Genomic DNA, 20,708 nt, shown 5'->3' on the forward strand with positions numbered 1-20,708 from the left:
CGCTTATCTGTGTTGGTGATCTTCAGTGTGAATATTTTTCAGCGTAGATTTCAATATTTCACAAAGTTCAGTTTATTTAACTGTACCAGATCTAGATCCTCGATGATATAGTGACAATTAAGCCTGGTTTTACAGGCTTCCTCGTGAAATTAGTCATTAGTGTTTACTGCAACTACATTCATTTTCTTTAACTCTGATGGGCGCGGCCATGTTAGGATTTTCAGTTTCATTTCGGAAGACCATGGAAATATTGGCAAATATTTCAACGTTTGAATTAATTTGAAATATAATTTTTCTTTTATTATTTTATAATTATAAACATAAATATTTTACAAGTAAATAAATGAAAATTGATTTTTTTTAATCTAATAAAAAATTGATTTTTATACTTTACTTATTTTAAGGCTTAATTGATTGGCACTGGGTTGCCTTTGCAACACTGACGTCATACCCCAGCGCCTGGCGCTAGCGCTAGCTAGCTGACAATATCCGAGATCGGGATAAGGCCTTATTACGGTATCATGAACAGTCGTAATCTTTGCGTTACTCTGTTCAGATTCGCCTAACTTTGTTAGATGTTCCGGAAAGTAGGATTATTTTCATAAATTCAGACTCAACTTCAACTCAAGGCCAGCTCCAGGGAGCTCCATCCATCCTCGTCTCATGATCCATCCCCGGCCCCAATTCAATTCAGCAGGCTCAGCTGACCTTACGCCTTACGGTACCTACTTAGTTACGGTGCGAGGCCGACCGGCTTGCCAGCGAAGCAATTTTCGGTACAGACATGGTAATTCACAGCCCCGTTCACAGCTCAGCCTCAGCAAGTTGTGCATCCGGACAGGGTGTATCCAAATCGACAATCCATTAGGGCCTTTGGAAAAGAATAACAAGCAAATTAATATTATTTTTGTTAGTATGATGTACTGTATACCCAGTTGTAGTGTGTAGCCAGGGCAGGAGGCTAAGACTGTTCTAGAGTAGATCTAAAGTCGAATTAGTGATTTACTACGTATGCTTTACTCTCAACGAAGCCAGGTGTTCCTTCCCATTCATCTGCACGCACGACCCCAAAACCTGAAACTTTCACCCCCGAGATTTCTACTTCTATTTGGCATGTTGTTAAATTCGCAGCCAATCTGCAAATTTTCGCAAAATCTGCAAAAATAAAACCCCTGCTAAAATAACAGCTTATTGTATACAGTAATTTTAGGTGACCAGTGCATTGCCCATTGAAAGATGGACAACCTGATGTCTGAAATATTCAATTTTCATGTATCCTTTCCATGTGCACTATGCATGATATTGAAGAGTATTTTGTTTTCCTGGTAAATTTTCCAATTTTGATAATCTTTTCCTTATTCAGCACTGTGTTTGTGTTAGTGCTGTAGCCGAACTGCCAAACCGAACGGAAGGTCGCCGAACTTGGCACTTCCGAACCAAACACAAAGGCCTGGTTCGGTAGTTTGGTTTAAAAAAAAAATATGTTAACTTGCGATGCATGAGTACGATGACTACATAGTTATAGATTTAAGTTTAAAATTAGAAATATGTATATATTGGTTAGTGATTGTGCACAAAAAGAATTCCACTCAGTATATTTTTAACATCTACTATGAACGCTCCCATCTCGTCTTTGAACTGTTATCAACTTCAGAATATTTTATTAACATGGATATATTTTTTCTTGATAAAATGAGGGGACATTTTGAAGCTAAACTCAGTATAAAAGTGTGGTGTAATTACGTACTGCCGTAATCGATCGTAATCGGACCTAATCATTTTGTATTTGATAAAGAAAAAGAACCAGACATAAATTCATTCCTCGTAAATGACAAAGTATGACAGCTTCAGACTCGTTTTTGATTAAATTTTTCTCATTTTCAATTTTTTTATAAACATGAATTTATTTTTTTCTTCATAAAATTTAGGGACATTTTAAGCTTAACTCGGTTAAAACATGTAGTTGAATTACGTATTGCTCTAATTGGACGTACATTTAATTGTTTTGTATTTAAAAAAGAAAAAGACAAGACATAATTAATTCCTTGTGACTGACAAATTAATGGTAAAGTATATATGTTCCACCTTCTGAAATTTCCATATTAATATAAAAGATAAATGAATAAGAGATGAAGGAATGAGGTTGAAAAAAAAATAGAATAAAAATTCAAACCAAATCAACGCATGTTCCCTGATCGATGTTCCAGAAATGGTTGGTAAGGAAAGTTGAAACAACCTGCTCTCAGTTGCTATTATACAGGTAAAATTTGTATTCTGAACTTGAAACGTTTTTCAGTTGTCAATATTTTCTAAAAAGTGGTTTAATCTGGTCAATTACTGAAAATGAAATGATACATTATCAGTTCCGTCTTGGTTCTGACGATCATCGCCGAGTGATTTCACAACACTAAAATACACAGTACAGTCCCATGTACTCATTTTCGTGTTGGAAATATGTTTGAAGTCACGTAGCGTCGATCTTTCTGGACCAAGAATGGACTGATATTTTATCTTTTTAAAGTAATTGATTGACCAGATTTAACTACTTTTCAGAAAATGGGGACTTTCTAAAACATTTCATATTCTTTAAAATGGGAATTTTACCAGTATAATAACAGTTTAGTGGAGGTTGTTTGTCTACTGTTTCGACATTCCCGATCAACACTTTACAATTTGAGAAGCTGCGTTGGCAATGACATTGTAATCGATCATGATCTTAGGTACATGAAATAATCATGAAAAAAAATATTCTGATCTTTGTAATTCTGTTAATGTCCTGATTCTCTCCTTATCAATATTTTTTCTTTTGATTTTTTTTTCATTTTAAAAATGAAAGTAGAAATGACTCATTTTTGTTTAAAGATTAAAACAAAAGAAAGTTATGCAACAATTTTCATAACTATTCTTTTTAGAAACAAAATTTATGTATATGACAGATCATTCACCAAATTATTTTTTTGTGGGTCGGCAAACTTTATTTTTTATATGTTAAATTTAATTGAGCATTTATTGCGGAACCCGAACCGAACCAAAGTTCGGAAAAAAATTGCAGAACCCTGCCGAACCAAACCCGAATATGTCGCCTGACTTGCAGCACTAGTCTGCGCGCATAGCTGGCTAATAAAAAAATAGTCCATTTTTGTGTGCTTTTGCAATAATGAGTGTATGTGATGTCCACCTTGTAATAGCAATGCCCCCTCCCCACCCCTGGATGCAATTTTTTTCTACAAATTTGGCTTTTTTATCTTTCCATACCACAGAAAAGCCATTCTGAGGCTTTGATTTAGGCTACAAGACTTCAAGTTCAGTCAAAAATGGAGAAAATTGTTCATATTAAGTTCTTGCCTAGGTTTATTTTGAAGATATTAGGATTTGAATTTTCAGGTTGTTAATTGCCAACTACTTTTAAAGATATTATGATTGGTGGTAGAATATTTATGATGTGTAGTCTTTGATGAAATAACACCTTGTCTGATGCCAAAAAAAGTTTTTTAGACAAAAATAGCTCTCATAAGGTCATAACCCTTTTTGGCAAGGTTCTATCATGGATTATGGACCCACACACATATATGTAGATTCACCCCCCCCCCCCCCACTTCCATTTTTCAACACTTTCAACTTAAGAAATAGGAATAACCTTTATACCGCAGCTACTGGAAAAATACAGTTGTTCCTGCAGTCAAGTTTCCAGGTCTAACTTGTCTTCCTAACAAATTAAATTTTGAGTGTGGGATATAAAAATTACACTTTTCAATGTTATAATTTCTAACCAATGTGTTTTGCATTTCTTATTACTTTGTCTGTAATTTTCAAAATAAAACAGCCCTACATGAAAGTACATTAATTCTTTTTATTTCTTGCCTCCTATTCATACAGATGCAAAGTACACAGTAGCCATGATGGCAATGCCATTGGAGTTCTTAGTTTCTAAGTAATATTCATCAAAATGGGAGTGGAATCTGAATTTGACACCATATTTGACCTCCTGGATGCCAGACAGAAAGGTTTCATAGAATACAATGAGATTCTTGATTTTTACCAGGCATTTTATTTTATGCCTGTTGCAAGAGATCAAGTAAGTTTATTTGCCTATTGATATTTAATTTCCCAAAATCTCATAATCAAGGGCAATTTTTGTATTTTAGTATGCATTAATTATCTGTGTTTATATTTGAACAACTTTTATATCGTAAATAACAGCTTGTGAATAACATTGCACTTTAGTCTTGTCACAATGATAATATGACACTGTAGGGTTTGAAAATAAACACATACTTAAATTGTTTCTGAAAGGAAGTAATATCACAGCAACTCCACAGGAACATAAAGGAGATGAAGAAAATAAAATGAGATCTGTATCATGTGTCTATCTGTATTTGCATCTATATTAAAAAATATCTGTCTTTATACACCTAGCATTCCCGGCCTATATCAAAATAAGAAAAAAAAGTAACATAATTATATAAATATTAACATACAGTTAACCATGCAATGAAGTGAAAGAAAATGTCGTAACCCAAATCATGGAAATAATCAGAAAGTACTGGGATGAGGATGGGTAAATGACCAGTGTGATTATGTAATGTAGAATGTTCAACAAAAGAACCAGATGTGAGGATGGAATGAATGAGCACATCTGTATAGGAAAGGAATGAAGATGACGAGGGAAGTACATGTAAGTCAGCGACTGATGTGATGAATAAGAACAAGTATCGATAAATCATTGAAAAACATACCAAAACTGAACTGAATTAAATACTTAACTGAACAGAACAGATGCATCCAAAATGTACAATTAAACTTCCTACAATATCAGATCTATCTATCTTGTATAGGCCTAAATCTTATAGATTAAACTCTTTCAAAATCTTTGATTCAGAAACATTGATATCACCCTTTTTAATAAAAGCTTAATTTAGAGGTCATGACAGAGATCATAATAATTACAATCTTTATAGAAACAATATAAAGAAGGGATGTCAAAGCTTTCCTGTTGAACCACACATGAACTAGGATAACTTGAGGGCTCAAAATTTATTCTTCCATCCCCCACACCAGATCTACCTGCAATTTTGCTTTAGAATGACTTGCTGATTGTTCAATCCAGTCAAGGGCAATTTGCCACCCCCCTTAATGCAGCTTTAAGAACTTTTTCAGGAGTCCATGTAAATTTTGATATCCGTAGAAAGTTTCAGTGGGAACTTAATGAATTTTCTACTGACAATATGTTATATTTTTAGTTACATGTGTCTGATTTTTTCCTGCTATTACCTATTTCCCAATAGGCCTACACATTCGCCTCACAATACAAAAATCTTAATATATAAACTTTGAAATATATTCCTCTCTTCGCAAATAAGGTACATGAAGCCATAAAACATGTTTGTGGCAAAGAAGCTGATGGAAGATGTCGGAAGAGTCAATTTTTAGATCTGGTGGTGGAATTAGAGCGGAGACGGCAGGTTGAACAAGGATCTTGGTGGGACTTCAAAGCTCTAGATACAAAGGTTGGTCTTTGACATTTATTTATTATAAGATTTTTTTTTTAGTGGAGTGGTGTTCACCACTTTCCATGTACAGTAGTATTATTCAGTCATGTGGTTTCCATATTAAGCAAGTAATGAAAGTCAAATGTGTCATGATAAACCCATTGTTTCCTTCTATTTTGATTGCTGTTACCTATTTAAAATTTATATTGCTTCTCTGTCCAATTCAGAAATACTGGCCCATGATATTTTATCGACATCATGGGAACATGTACATTTATGTCATTTGTGACAGAAATAACAGAAAATATGTTTCTCAATACAATTTTTACCATATTTGATATTCCAGGATGCAGATAGAATATCAGTAAAGGAAGGTCTGTTTTTGATGAAAGCTACTCACCAAGAACATTTTACAACCATCACATGGCAATCATTCCTTGAGTCTCGTTCACACCCTCATGAAGACATCAATTATTCTGAGATACGCATGTGGCTATGTAATTGGCCACTTCATGGGACACACTGTGGATATGATGAAGTCATTGCAATGGGAGAGAAGTTGGATAAGGAAAAGAAGAGACAGGATATGCAGAGGAGGAAGAAAGTGATGAATCTTGAGGTAGTTTAAGATTGAAGAAATTTTACATGGTCTTATGAATCAGATGGTTTCCCAGGACCAAAATCCAGTTGAAACCAATTAGAGCAAAAAACCAATTGAAACCAGTTGGCCAACTGGTTTCAATAGGGAAATTGGAACAACTGGTTCCAATTGAAAACCAGTTGCCAACTGGTTCCAGTTAAAACCAATTGGGCAATTAACTGGAACCAGTTGGCTATTGGTTTCAATTGGTTTTCAATTGGTTCCAGTTGTTCCAATTTCCCTATTAAAACCAGTTGAATCCAATTGGAGGCAACTGGTTTCAATTGGTTCCAGTTGAAACCAATTGGAGGCAACTGGTTTTCAACTGGAACCAGTTGAAACCAATTGGTTTCCAACTGGATCCAATTGGAACTTCCAGTTGGAATGAACTTAATTAGTTACAAATTAATTAGCATTTGCACTAACTATTGCTCATGCCAACACAGAAGCAGTGTTATTTGTCTATTAATACCAATGTAAAGGGCATTGATAAAATACAGACTTTCATATGTATATATTCATATTGGAGTTCTTCAAATATATGTATTTTTATTTGATGTAATTTGGTAACAGTTAGTGGTGTACTAATTATCTTTGAATCTGTTTTAATTATAATCTATAACATTTATGAACATGGTTTTCACTGCTAAGTATTGGAAACACTTATCTGAAAAAAAGTGTGGAACTTCAAATTGAAAAAAATTAAATAGATACATTGTAAATTATGATGAATCTGATAAAACATTAATCTGTGCACACTGGCAGAAAATATGCAAATTAACTGGTTTCAATTGGATCCAGTTGGGTAACTGGAAAATTTCCAATTGGAAACCAATTGGAAATCATTTCCAGTTACCCAACTGGATCCAGTTAGGATTTCCAGTTACCCAACTGGTTCCAGTTAGGATTTCCAGTTACCCAACTGGTTCCAATTAGAATTCAGTTACCCATCTTTCCAGTTACCCAACTGGTTCCAGTTAGGATTTCCAGTTACCCAACTGGTTCCAATTAGAATTCAGTTACCCATCTTTCCAGTTACCCAACTGGTTCCATTTAGGATTTCCAGTTACCCAACTGGTTCCAGTTAGAAATTATTTCCAGTTGGAAGTCATTTCCAGTTACCCAACTGGTTCCAGTTAGGATTTCCAGTTGCCCAACTGGTTCCAGTAAGGATTTCCAGTTACCCAACTGGTTCCAGTTAGAAATTATTTCCAGTTGGAAGTCATTTCCAGTTACCCAACTGGTTCCAGTTAGGATTTCCAGTTGCCCAACTGGTTCCAGTAAGGATTTCCAGTTACCCAACTGGTTCCAGTTAGAAATCATTTCCAGTTGGAAGTCATTTCCAGTTACCCAACTGGTTCCAGTTAGGATTTCCAGTTACCCAACTGGTTCCAGTTAAGATTTCCAGTTGCCCAACTGGATCCAGTTAGGATTTCCAGTTACCCAACTTGTTCAAGTTAGAAATCATTTCCAGTTGGAAGTCATATCCATTTACCCAACTGGTTCCAGTTAGGATTTCCAGTTACCCAACTGGTTCCAGTTAGAAATCATTTCCAGTGGGAAGTCATTTCCAGTTACCCAACTGGTTCCAGTTAGGATTTCCAGTTGCCCAACTGGATCCAGTTAGGATTTCCAGTTACCCAACTGGTTCCAGTTAGAAATCATTTCCAGTCGGAAGTCATTTCCAGTTACCCAACTGGTTCCAGTTAGGATTTCCAGTTGCCCAACTGGTTTCAATAGGTTTCAACTGGAAATTGTTAAATTCCAGTTAAAACCAATTGAAACCAGTTGAAACCAATTGAAACCAGTTGGAAATCCAACTGGTTTCAATTGGATTTTGGTCCTGGGTTCCTTGTATGGGGGACTTAGCCTTAGGATTGAATTTGGCCCTTGACTTAATTCAGGGATGCCAGTTTTCAGGCAAAAGCCTGAATTCAGGCTCTGGTAATATATTTTCAGGCCTTAGTTTTAGCATTTTTGTGTACAAAATATTGTATTCTAGGTGACTTTCAGGCCCTCTGATCAATTCCAACTGGCTTCCCTATTAATTTTAATGAGTGTTTGGCCTTGAATCTTTTGAACCAATATATATCACCATTATATGTTACGATTCATTGTCCCCATCATTATCTTGACTTAGTATCGACATGATACATGTATCTCCACATAAACACACCCCATCAGTGCGTTTCATCAGCGCTTACACAGGAACAAGAAGACGAATGATGCATCGAGTCTGTTGCTCAGGCACACACTCAATTCAAAATTATTTATGTTTTCAAATCCCAACTTCCAAGAATAAGCAGTGTGACCCAAATTTAGGACACAGTAATTGATAGCATCATCATCTAACATTTGAACATGACATTGGCTACTTTCATTTAATAGTATAAAAATTATAATGAAAAGTATTGTGGCACACCAAGAATGTGCAAGAATGATGTACTAAATAAGTGCTAAACCTTTTAGGGGGCATCCTCATTAACTGTTGACTTTATGACCAGAACGCAGATTTTTTTTTTGCATGCCATAATAGACGTTTTTATCCATGTTCGTACAGCAACACATTCTATAGACACATGACAGACTGAATTAGTAAGACGGGTCACAAGAACATGCGACTCCAAGCTCCCTGCATAAATTTTTGTCTGAATATATTTAATGATTGGTGACATCAATATAGTCACATTCATCTCACCTAGTATGTCAAGATGGCATTGTGTACTATATATGTTGCTATCATAACATTGATCAACAGAATGACAAGTTGTTAAACAAAAGTCAACTACATTCACTGCTCATATCCTAAAATCTGTTCTCATGTTATTAGGATGATTTCATCAAAGCAATTGAAGCTCAGGAAAAACAACAATACAGCAACAAATTCAGGAATGAGGCCAAGCGAAAATTGAACAGGTATGATGATAACTCTGCTCTGTGGCCCTATGCAGAAAGTGTTGCATTTAAATGCAACTCAAGAAATAGAGGGCAAGTCTCTAAAAAGTTTGTTTCATTGGTGTAAAGGATCCCAGGACCCAAGAAGAGAAGCAATCTTATTGGAAAGAGTAAAATGAGAGGAACAATTTAAAACAAGTTTCATCCAAATCGGTTATAAAATAAGCAAGTTTGAAAAGTTTTGTTTTACATGTTTTTTTATTTGTATGTTATTTACATCGTTACTGTACATTGAACAAAAAAACAGCATGATATACATTGAAATTCAACATAAAAAATTTGACAAAATTAGTATAGCAAGAAAGAATTATAGGCACGTGTTCAATAGTAAGCAAACAAAGTCTTGTACTTTCTATAGGGATCCTCAAGTTGGCAAACATGCTTCCATTACGTCAAACCCTCGCAGAATTCGCCGCCACAGCAAATGGTTTTGCTACAGTCCTATACCCCCTTAACAAAATCCTCAGAGAAACTGAGATATTTCATTCCCAAGCGCTATCAACCCTGAATCGCCTGATAATCCCTCTTATGTAACGTTTCTCCGCAGGCGCAAACCAGACGGTTAGACCGTACAACAGCTGTAATATTACGTAAGAGCAGCTTTGCCTGTAGTAAGCTTTTCAGAATTAAATTATTGTATTTGATATTAAATCAATTTTTCAAAGGCATGTTGTATTTTGAAATTCAATGTTAATTTGTTAATTTTCTACAACGATTTCGCATCATGAAAATGACTGATTTTGTGGACAACTCTCCATATGTTTGTACACAATTTTTCAGATTTTCCCCTTTATTTTACATATTTCACATTATCTCCTCCTGACCTTGACATATGTGGTGTGAAACTGTGAACTATATTTTCCCATGACAGAAGGAGGCAAGATGCAATTTGAAAGAAAGTGAGGAAAACTTTTGTACAAAACAAGTGGAGAGTTGTCCACAAAATGAGCCATTTTGAAGCATGTTTGCCAATTTGAGGATCCCATAGAAAGTACAAGAGTTTTCAAACTTCCATAACTCGTTTATTCTATAACCCATTTTGAAAAAACAAGTTTTAGATTGCTCTTCGCATTTTATTCTTTCTGATAAGATGGATTTTCTCCTTGTATTTCGGTTAAGTAGAAATATATTGCCGTTCCAAAAAATGGGGAATTATATATCAAATTAAAGAAGAGAATAAGAAGAACACGGTGGTGTGCTTCAGTTATCATGAAGACCAATAGAACTCAATTAATTGATAGTTTCTACACTCATTGAATACTTCGATCACGAAATGGAAGAAAATTCCTAAGTTCATCTAGATTTGGATTTCGAAATTCATGATTGAGGTAATGGATGATAAAGTGAATAACAATGACAGAAATGAAGGTAAATTAGGGGGATTACGTGGGTTATGGTGAGTCGGAAAAATTAACCTGTCGATACCAACTCATCCAGCTGCTATAGCTGCACCGTGCATATCCATGAAAATCAAGTCCATGACCACATCAGATCTACAAACATGAGTCGAAACCGTTGTTGTAGAAGCCAAACCCAGTTGTATATAACCCTACCCTAAATTATGTGATCATTTTACTTGAGGTAAATGTTCAGTGCATATTAATGACCTGTGTTTTAAAAAATGCCAAGTGAGTGATTTTTTTTCTATATAGCACCACAAATATTGATGATAGAATTAAGGTATAGACATTTGCCCAAAAGATGCAGAAGTGTTTACTGATTGTGATATATATTGTATTTCACCTTTTTGATATGTACATTTACCAGGTGGGTGCAGCTAGGAGTAGAGTCCTTGTTATTTGATGATGGATATGATGCCTTTGAAGGAGATGGTACACAAAGAAATACAGTCTCTGTCCAAGATCTTATGGAAGCTATGGATGAGAAATATGATATTCTGAGAGAGAAACTCCTATGGGAAGCCACTCAGAAACATGTCGGTAAGTAGAATCGAACAACAATGAAGTATTTTTATTAAACCAAATCTGAGAGATGCTAGAGTAGCAGTCAACAATCTTGAGTGTAACTACACTCGACTCTACACTCAGGGCCAGAACAATAGAGTGATCAATCCAATGGATTCACCATTTCTTTTGTTCTGGTTCTGTTAAGGATTGCTACCTGGGTATGTAGGTGGTATGAAAATCGAACATACATGTACTCATGTACAAAACATGAATCTTGAATGAAAACACACAATTTTAGATGAATTGTCATTTCAATATAGTAAATCATTTTTTTTTTTTGAAAATATTTCTCTTATCTAAGATGAAGTGGTGTTGTGAAGTCCATTTCATTGTAGTAGAAGTAGTAGGTAGAAGTAGTAGTAGTAGTAGTAGTAGTAGTAGTAGTAGTAGTAGTAGTAGTAGTAGTAGTAGTAGTAGTAGTAGTAGTAGTAGTAGTAGTAGTAGTAGTAGTAGTAGTAGTAGTAGTAGTAGTAGTAGTAGTAGTAAATTATTACATAACATGAAGTACAGTTTACCTAGTTTGTTGATAATTATAGTAAAATCCTTAGATGTGATTTTCTATATGCATGTATTCATATTGAAATGTTAGTTTATTCTTTCTGGGTTACAGACCTTTGTACATTATAATCATGATATTCTCATATTTTTTCTTCATTTAGGTGAGAGCATTTGGTCATCAATGAGGGAGAGTGAGCATGAAGAACAAGTCTTGAGAGTAAAGACCAAAGAGACTGAATACAGAGTCAAGGGTAAGTATTTCTTATTGTTTTCTTCTTTAGATTGAGTCTTTTCTTTTTAAGAGTATAGGCCTTGATTTGTATTAATTTACAATATGTGTGTTGCTCTACAAGTAGTGTCCTAATGCAATTGGATATTGATAATAATAACCTGCTTTTATGTAGCACTTAATACATTTGCACGATGTGTCTAAGCGCTTTACAGATATATTATTACCCTGGTCATTGGACTCAATCAGTCATTCCTGCACATAATGTATGTACATCCTCCATTCCTTGGGAAGTATTCCTGTCAACTTAACCCCAGTCAGTTGCTGTTGAGGCGCAAACAGTACTGGACAAGCTACAATGACTTTCACATCCTACCGGATGCACATTTAGCATCTAGGTCGAGAGTGGCAAAAGTGTGGATTACCCCCTTCCAAAGGACGCAAGACCACGGTGGAATCTGAACACACCCTCTTTTTTTATACAAAAATGGCTAGGAGATGTAGCATTGAACCTCTTCCCTTTGTAATTCACTTACCTAATATGTTCATAATTCATTAAGCATGTTACTGTATAATTTTTCTGTTGGAAGCCACAATTTTTCCCTGTATGAAATGACTTCAAACATGGTTTTATGCACTGCTGCCCAACCAGTAGGCTTGATTACACAACATTCATCACTGTTTTCTGAATGAAGTGATAAGTAATGTCGAGCTACAGTATGAAGTAATATGAAATGTCACAATATTTGTCATTATGGTATATTGAAACATGACTGTATTGACCTTTGAATCCTTTGACTTTAAGGTGACTTTGAGAAGATCACACAGCTGTCTGTCTCCTACCAACTTTATAATAGTACTCTGATATCCATGATGGGGTATGAAAGATTGGCCCATCTGAAATACCTCAAAGAATTACAAGACAAAGAGAAGAAGATGAAATTAGATGGGAAGACATCAGATGAGATTTATCAAGTCTTTTCAGAGGAACACATGCAGAAGATTCAAGGTGAGTAGATTTATCTCATATATGCTCTTAAAACAGGTGACATTCTAATCTGAGGTCAATACTACCCTACTTTGACAAATACAAGCAGTTAGTTTTAATGCATCCATATTTTACAAATTGATAGACACAAAGGGGACAAAACAAGAATCATGCTGCAATTAAAACATAATATTGCATTTTATGATCAGTGTTCAGACAAAATAATGATAAGCTTTTCATAATTATAATTTTTCTTAACTACTATTTTCTTTAAGTTTAATTTGTAACATGCTTTTCCTTTTCATGAATTTGTATATTCATTTTTAACTTTGTTTAATTTGTAGGAAGTTAAAATTGCATGATTGATTGATCAATCAATTTTATTATTAATTTTTCATTTGATTTGATATTTATTCATTAATTGTCTAAATGTTGTTTATTTATTTACTTGTTTGGTAGATGATGATGTCATATTATTTAAATAGACTCCAACAGTAAATGTGTACACACTCCAAGTAGGAAAGATGATGAAAACTGAGTGAAGGATAACAGATGAAAAATTCTTTTTGATCATGTGACCATGGTAATGATCCCTCTTTTTTGATTGATTGATAAATTCTCTACTGCATGCAATATCTCATTCACAATCATTGTAGGAAGAGCCACTGCAGGTCAACTTTTGATTGACCTTCACAAGCGTCATGTATCTGAGAGAGAATTTGTCCTCTCCTTACTGAAGGGTAGTCAAGGTCGTCCATTGTTTGCTGCTGAGATGGTGACGGAATATGTCCATTATGTAACTCAGCAATTGATAGCAGCATGGGAACCATCTCAACTAGAGTATTCAGCAATGGCCATGGGAATCTCAGAGAGAACTCAAGATCTTAAATCATCCTGGTGAGAATCACATTCATTGTCAAACTTTGTTGTTAGATCACATTATTCCTGACCCAATGAACACAAAGCATGATTGTAGGGCTGATTATAATGTGCCTTCAAGCAGACAAGTGGGGCCCTGTCTTACAAAGAGTTACATTTGATCCAATCAATCTCTTCCATACCATGATTTTTTTTTACAGGAAATTTACACAATCTCCTTAGTAAACAAAGAGAATCACAATGAATTTTGAAGAGAATGATGAATGTATGATTATACATCATATCTAGAAAATAGTTTGAACAAACATACATTTTAAGCGTTGATGGCCGATCATAGTTGTGGTTGATCGGATCAATCGCAACTCTTTGTAAGGTGCGGCCCTGAACTAAATGATCATTAACCAATCCTTGTGTCTTGGCCCCTGTTATGTACAAAGACAATTATTTTGAGGAAAATATAATGACAGAAAAGAGGGAGAGAGACCATGGTTACCTCATTGCTATTATATTCAGTGACTCCCATAGACTGTGTACAGTTATTGCTTGGTTCCAGTAAGCAACTTACAGTGATGTTGAGAAAGAGTAAATATAGTGAGGGATGTGAAACTGAAAGAATGCAGGAAACATTGCATGAGAGAAACAGAGAAAGAAAAAAATGAAAGGGTTCACAAGAGGCCAACCTAATCCCCTTGAATCATGAGAACTGTATATTTTATTTTACAAATATCAAAGTGCCATGTTTATGTCCATCAGGCCCTGTGTATTCAGCATCCATAGGCATTTTCATCTGGATTACATTGGAGGATGTAGATGTATGTATAACATTGCCTTTTATTAAACAAAGTTTTGAAATCAGCCAAAATGAAATTGAAGAAAACTAACCCTTAACCTCTGAATTATTATTAAAGTAACCTAATCTAATCAACTTCAGAGACATAAAATCATTTTTAATTCTCATTCCTTCTCGTCTTCATATTCCAAATGCCCAGCTACGACTATGATCGTGATCTTCATGAACTGCTTGGGTTGCATCGATTACACCAAGATGGTGCGTCCAAGCGTCCAGACAAGCCTTCAGGGGAACACTTTCCAATGGAAGGCAGAAACCGTGGTATTGTGGATCTTCAGGTTGAGATCATGAGGGCTGTACTTAGAAAACAAATGCATGAGAGGATGGTGAGTATATACATGTACAACAGCACTTTGGTAGCATTTGTTCTGACAGTTACCATATAGTGCTCAATTGCTTATGTCTGTCCTAGTCTAAAAAGTTGACCTACTACTAGTTTGTCTACTAATTATTTGTTCTGATTGCCATTGCCCATTGAACATTTTCTTTGATTTCCAGTAAAGTTTTATTCATTTTTTTCTCGCCTGCATAGCAGAGCAAGACTATATGCGCCGCTTTTCCGATGGCAGCTTCATCAACATTGAAATCTCAAACAAGGTTAAGTTTTTGAAATGTCATAACTTAAAAGTGTATGATCCTAGTTAATTAAACTTGGACATAAGGGTAATCAAGTATTACTGAACATCATGCCTTAGATTCAGGCCACATGACCAAGGTCAGAGGTCATTTAGGGTCAATGTACTTTGGCCGTGTTGAGGGTATTAGTGGAATTGTCATAATAACTTTGAAATTTTATGGATCTAGTTCATAAAACTTTGACATATGACATAAGAGCAATAAACTATCCCTAAAAAATCCTCTGCAAGTTTCAGGTCACATGACCAAAGTCAAATGTCATTTAGGTTCAACAAACTTTGGTAATGTTGGGGGTATTTGTGGATTGTCATAACTTTAAAAGTTTATGGATCTAGTTCATGAAACTTGGACATAAGAGCAACCATGTATCCCTGAATATCCTATGCACATTACAGGTCACATGACCAAGGTCAAATGTCATATAAGGTCAATGAGGTTTGGCCATGTTACGGGTATTTGTTGAATTGGCATCATAACTTTGACATTTTATGGATCTAGTTAATGAAACATAGACATGGGGCTGGGTAATTAAGTATGAATGATTGTTGTGCACACGTCTCAAGTCATGTGATCATGGTCAATGGACATAGTATTTTATTATCATATGAATGTTTTCTTTTGTGAATAATTATTCAATTGCTGTTTTCAAAGTCAGCACTGCTGCTACATCAAATCGCGTAATGCAGGGTGAGACTGCCAAAGGCGTTCCCCTTGTTTTCTAATATGTCTAACATGACTTAAATCTCTATAGTTGGATGAACTCTTTAGGAACTAAATCTTTGTTTGACAAAGTAGAAAAATAATAAGTAGACAAAGCTGAGCATTACACCAAATGGGTATAGCCAATGTGTTATTAGACTATCTGAATAGTAGATAAATAAAATATAAACCACCATAGTTCAGATACTATTTTTCTCAAGCAATGAAAATCAAGAAAAGTTGTCAGATCTGATAAATTTTTAAATGACTAATGTTGATGAGACATTTTCACTTCTTAACTGCTGTAAAAAAAAATAATAATAATAGTAATAGTAATATACAATACATCCACAGGTTTTGTTCTATACCTGAGGACTCATTTAATATTTGAAATTATATTCATGAACTTTTTTTATTCATTTGTTAATGAATATCTGTCCATACTTAAGTAGTGCATATAATAGAAAATTAATTCATAATACATTGATGCATTGGATGTTGTTCAGATGATGAGTTACATGCTACAAGGCAAGGAAAGTACTGCATGGAGAGCTGCAGCTAATAGAAGACCTTCAAGAGAAGACAAGGAACAACGTATCAATGAACTAAGAACACTTTGCTCAAATTGGAGACAAAGTCCTCTTGAGTACATTAGGAGCAAACAGAATGCACATGTTAAGATGCTGCTGGAAGGAACATGGCTGTATCATGCTAACAAGTAAGTAATTCTGTGTTATTCTTCTTTGATATGATAAGAATGGAAATAATGGTGACTGCAGTAATGATGATGGTAGTGGTAATGATGTTGATGATGACATCAGTAATAGTGACAGTAGTGATGGTGACGATTTATGATGATTTGAAGGAGGAGCCATAAACTGCTATAAGGTGATGATCATTTTAATGATGGATGCCTTCTAAATTGAAGATTGGCATAGCTGCCAATCAACATGATTTTATTATATTGGTGGTTGCTGTGTGTTATCAGCTCTTATCAGCTGTCAGTCCGCTCCTCGTCAGTTTAAACAAGAGAAATGAAAACTCACCCCAAAAATGAAAATGGGGTGGTAAATACTCCACTTGTGCTCCAATTGACGTAAAACGCAAGGCAATGGGGTTCCTCTGTTATAAGCTGGTGGGGTATTTTACTAAACAGAGAAAACATGTAATGTTCCCAAAAGTAATGTTGTATTGGCACTAATTTCTGCCAAGGACTAAAACAATTGGATTGACTACTGATTAAGTGCATCAGTTATTTATTGCTGCAACTTATTTCTTAATAATGGAGACACATCATTTACACATGTATGAAAAATGACACAATTATGATTTCATATAATAACATAAGAAAATGGAAGTGGGGATGTGACATCAGCCCACCTAATGGACATTCATGACGAGGTGCATTCATTTTCAAAAAATATTGCTAACTTTAAAATTCAATAACTTCATTATTTGTCATCCCATTTTGAGAAAATTTTCAGCATTTTGCTCTGTGAATTTTACTCTATTTATTTAAATATAAATATATTCAGCCTAGCGTATAAGGATTACCATTCCTGCATAGGATTGCTGATATAGGGATGGGTTGGTGAGAATTGTTAGGAACTCCAAACTTGGGTTTCAATTGTTCAAACATGAAATTTCCTAACGAAGAAACAATGTAGCCTGGGAAAATAAGTCTCATAGCCTTGAAAAGATATAAGGTTTTTTTGTGAGGTAAGATTGGCATCTCTGTGTTTGGGAAATGAGGCTAAAATTGGGAATGATAAAACAAAGAAGATCATGATGATGGATGTTGATTATATAGAAAATATAATTGAAATAGAACGTAGGGTTAATTCATAATAAAAGTTGTTTCTTTATTGATTACGTGCAGTTACATGTACATTAGGATATTTCAAATTACTCTGAATTTAATTGATTTAGTATCCAATTAAAAGAAAATTATTTCTTGCTGGTGATGAGCAAACACAGTAGAGCCTTTGATGAAATGACTTGTTACCAACAAGTCATGTTTTATCCATCAGTTAAACATAGAATTAGATCTGTCAATTTGTGAGACAAATAATGTTGATGAAACACTCAGTTTACAATTTGAATTTTGATGAAATGACTTGTTACCCAACAAGTCACGTTTTATCCATCAGTTAAACATAGAATTAGATCTGTCAATTTGTGAGACAAATAATGTTGATGAAACACTCAGTTTACAATTTGAATTTTGATGAAATGACTTGTTACCCAACAAGTCACGTTTTATCCATCAGTTAAACATAGAATTAGATCTGTCAATTTGTGAGACAAATAATGTTGATGAAACACTCAGTTTACAATTTGAATTTTGATGAAATGACTTGTTACCCAACAAGTCATGTTTTATCCATCAGTTAAACATAGAATTAGATCTGTCAATTTGTGAGACAAATAATGTTGATGAAACACTCAGTTTACAATTTGAATTTTGATGAAATGACTTGTTACCCAACAAGTCATGTTTTATCCATCAGTTAAACATAGAATCAGATCTGTCAATTTGTGAGACAAATAATGTTGATGAAACACTCAGTTTACAATTTGAATTTTGATGAAATGACTTGTTACCCAACAAGTCACGTTTTATCCATCAGTTAAACATAGAATTAGATCTGTCAATTTGTGAGACAAATAATGTTGATGAAACACTCAGTTTACAATTTGAATTTTGATGAAATGACTTGTTACCCAACAAGTCACGTTTTATCCATCAGTTAAACATAGAATCAGATCTGTCAATGTTGATGAAACACTCAGTTTACAATTTAAATTTTATTTCGAAAGAAAAAAGTAAAAAGGAAATATCTTATGACTTTTTATATACAATTTTTAAAAAAACTTAGCTTTGTTGATTTACAATTCTAGTACCGGTAAAGACCAAGATGACAAAAATTGTTTGTTTATTGTTGTTGTTTTTTTCAGACAACTTGACATCCGAGGAGGTCACAACTTGACATTGACCCAAGTCTCTGCACATGTTATGGCTGATCTTCAGCAGCATCACTCTAGAGAGCTAGAGAGAATCCTGCTTGAAATGCAACATAAGGTAACCAACTAGCTAGGGATGTATGATATTAGATCAAAGAGTGAAGGGGAAGGGCTCTGTACATATTATTAAATACTTGGACTTCTTCCTGTAATTTCAATTGATGATTGTTTAATTATAGACCCAAGTGGCACAGCAGGAATTTCTACACAGCAGCTGCTATTTTTTAGTTTAATTTTCTATTTTTCAAATTTCAATATTTTTGTTGCAAAGCTCCTCTCAAAGGGCTATTCCACAGTTACTCACGTTACATTTGGAGACACCTTGACTCATACTTGGAGCTGTAACTCCATTATTATTGATAGGAACTAAACATCTCCGTATCACAACAAAGTACACAGTCTGACTATCCTTTGTATAAAAACAAAACTTGGAAATTCTATTATGCTCCTGGCAAATCTTTGGAATGTGTCGGTTACTCACGTTACAGATTTGTCCCAACCTGTGGAATTGCCCCAAAGAATTTGATGGTATTTTCAAGTTTTTTAATCCATCCTTTCTGTATCTATACTTGAAAGGATTTTTTTTTAAACTTCTGAATTATTGACCATCAATAATGTCAAAGAATTATTATTTCAGCAGCAATGAAAACTGATTTTGGATGAAAATGTTGCTTGTGTAATAATCTGTTGAACATTTATATTAGATCTATAACTGACATTTCACTTTGATAACCCCTAAAGGACTCCAAAGATCTAATGTCAATCTGGCGTCGTGAATACGGTGCATTGAATGAAGAGTTTTTGGATGGTATATCAGCTGTGATCCTTGGAACCTTTGAACTCTCTTTTGAAGAACTTGAAATAGTAGCAGCCCTGGAAGCCAAGTATGATGTCCTCAGGTAATTCAGCAAACTTTTTTTTAGAGAGAGAAAGAGGGAGGATAATATGTCTGGTTTGTCTATGGTTCTGATAAAGATTCTGAGACTTAAAGATTTTTTTTTTTAAAGAGGAGGAAAGTGATTCTTGTATCATCCAGAGGGCATATTTGATAACAGATTTAATGATTGATCTTGCTGATTAAAAGACAATGATGATGTAGATTGAGTAAAGTATGGGGAAAACCTTACTCCTCCCATGTTTCAGTCTACTTTGCCATAACCGTAATTTTGCAATATTTTTTTATTGGACTTCAGTGAGGGCTTGCATGAATCTGGAAAACAGTCTTGAATTTCCCTTTTATTTTTTTTTTAGTCTTGGTCCATGAAAAGCCATTTCTTACTCTTTTTTTCTGTCATTCAAATTGTACATGTATATTTTTTCCATATTTGGTCCGTTTTAAATACCAGTTGCTATAGGCTCAAGTTCTTTATGCAGATAACTGATATTGATTAACTAACACAAGGTAGGTCTCTGGCAGCATTTCCTCAACTTCCTAAGCAGACTATTAATAGCAGAGATCAGTGCTCTTTCTGAACACTAAGGATAAAGGATCTTACTTATTTACAAAATGTTAAGAGAGCTTAAGCATTTGTTTGAGTTTTCTACTTACTATTTTTAATTGTCTATTGATTCTTATCATCATTATCATCATCTCTATATGTCTTTTGTTTCAACAGGGACAAGCTGTTGATGGATGCTCTATTAAAGCAATATGGAGAAGCTGAATGGAAGATGTCTGAAGGAGACAGGCAAAGACTTCTTATCAAACTCAAGCTAGAAGAGAGACGTCTAAGACAAGAAGGAAAGTTTGATCAAGCAGCCAAGCTTCTTGGAGATAGTATTAAGGTAGCCCTTCTTGGATTTTATTTACAAAAACGGTTATGCTCTGTTGGAGGGTGAGGGTAGTATGATTAG

General features: G+C 34.6%; 1 protein-coding gene across 1 annotated transcript; it reads left to right on the forward strand.

The window, feature by feature from the left end:
* Nucleotides 1-731: 731 nt before the first annotated feature.
* Nucleotides 732-20,693, forward strand: LOC121411947. The gene is made up of 14 exons (XM_041604858.1): nt 732-776; nt 3,877-4,075; nt 5,361-5,507; nt 5,836-6,108; nt 8,960-9,045; nt 10,852-11,024; nt 11,711-11,800; nt 12,584-12,787; nt 13,423-13,663; nt 14,635-14,821; nt 16,337-16,548; nt 18,789-18,912; nt 19,596-19,753; nt 20,471-20,693. The coding sequence occupies exons 2-14, from the start codon at nt 3,947-3,949 to the stop codon at nt 20,691-20,693; spliced, it is 2,247 nt and encodes a 748-aa protein (XP_041460792.1). The 5' UTR covers nt 732-776; nt 3,877-3,946.
* The last annotated feature ends 15 nt before the right edge of the window (nt 20,694-20,708 follow it).

This window comes from Lytechinus variegatus, chromosome 3 (genome assembly GCF_018143015.1).
Source record: "Lytechinus variegatus isolate NC3 chromosome 3, Lvar_3.0, whole genome shotgun sequence".
NCBI lineage: Eukaryota > Metazoa > Echinodermata > Echinoidea > Temnopleuroida > Toxopneustidae > Lytechinus > Lytechinus variegatus.

Bases quoted from the DNA above. Each gene is read 5' to 3' on its own strand.
- LOC121411947 (XM_041604858.1), top strand. From the start codon at position 3,947: ATGGGAGTGGAATCTGAATTTGACACCATATTTGACCTCCTGGATGCC. The intron at 11,801-12,583 runs GTAAGTATTTCT...TTTGACTTTAAG, and splicing joins GACTGAATACAGAGTCAAGG to GTGACTTTGAGAAGATCACA. The intron at 12,788-13,422 runs GTGAGTAGATTT...CAATCATTGTAG, and splicing joins ACACATGCAGAAGATTCAAG to GAAGAGCCACTGCAGGTCAA.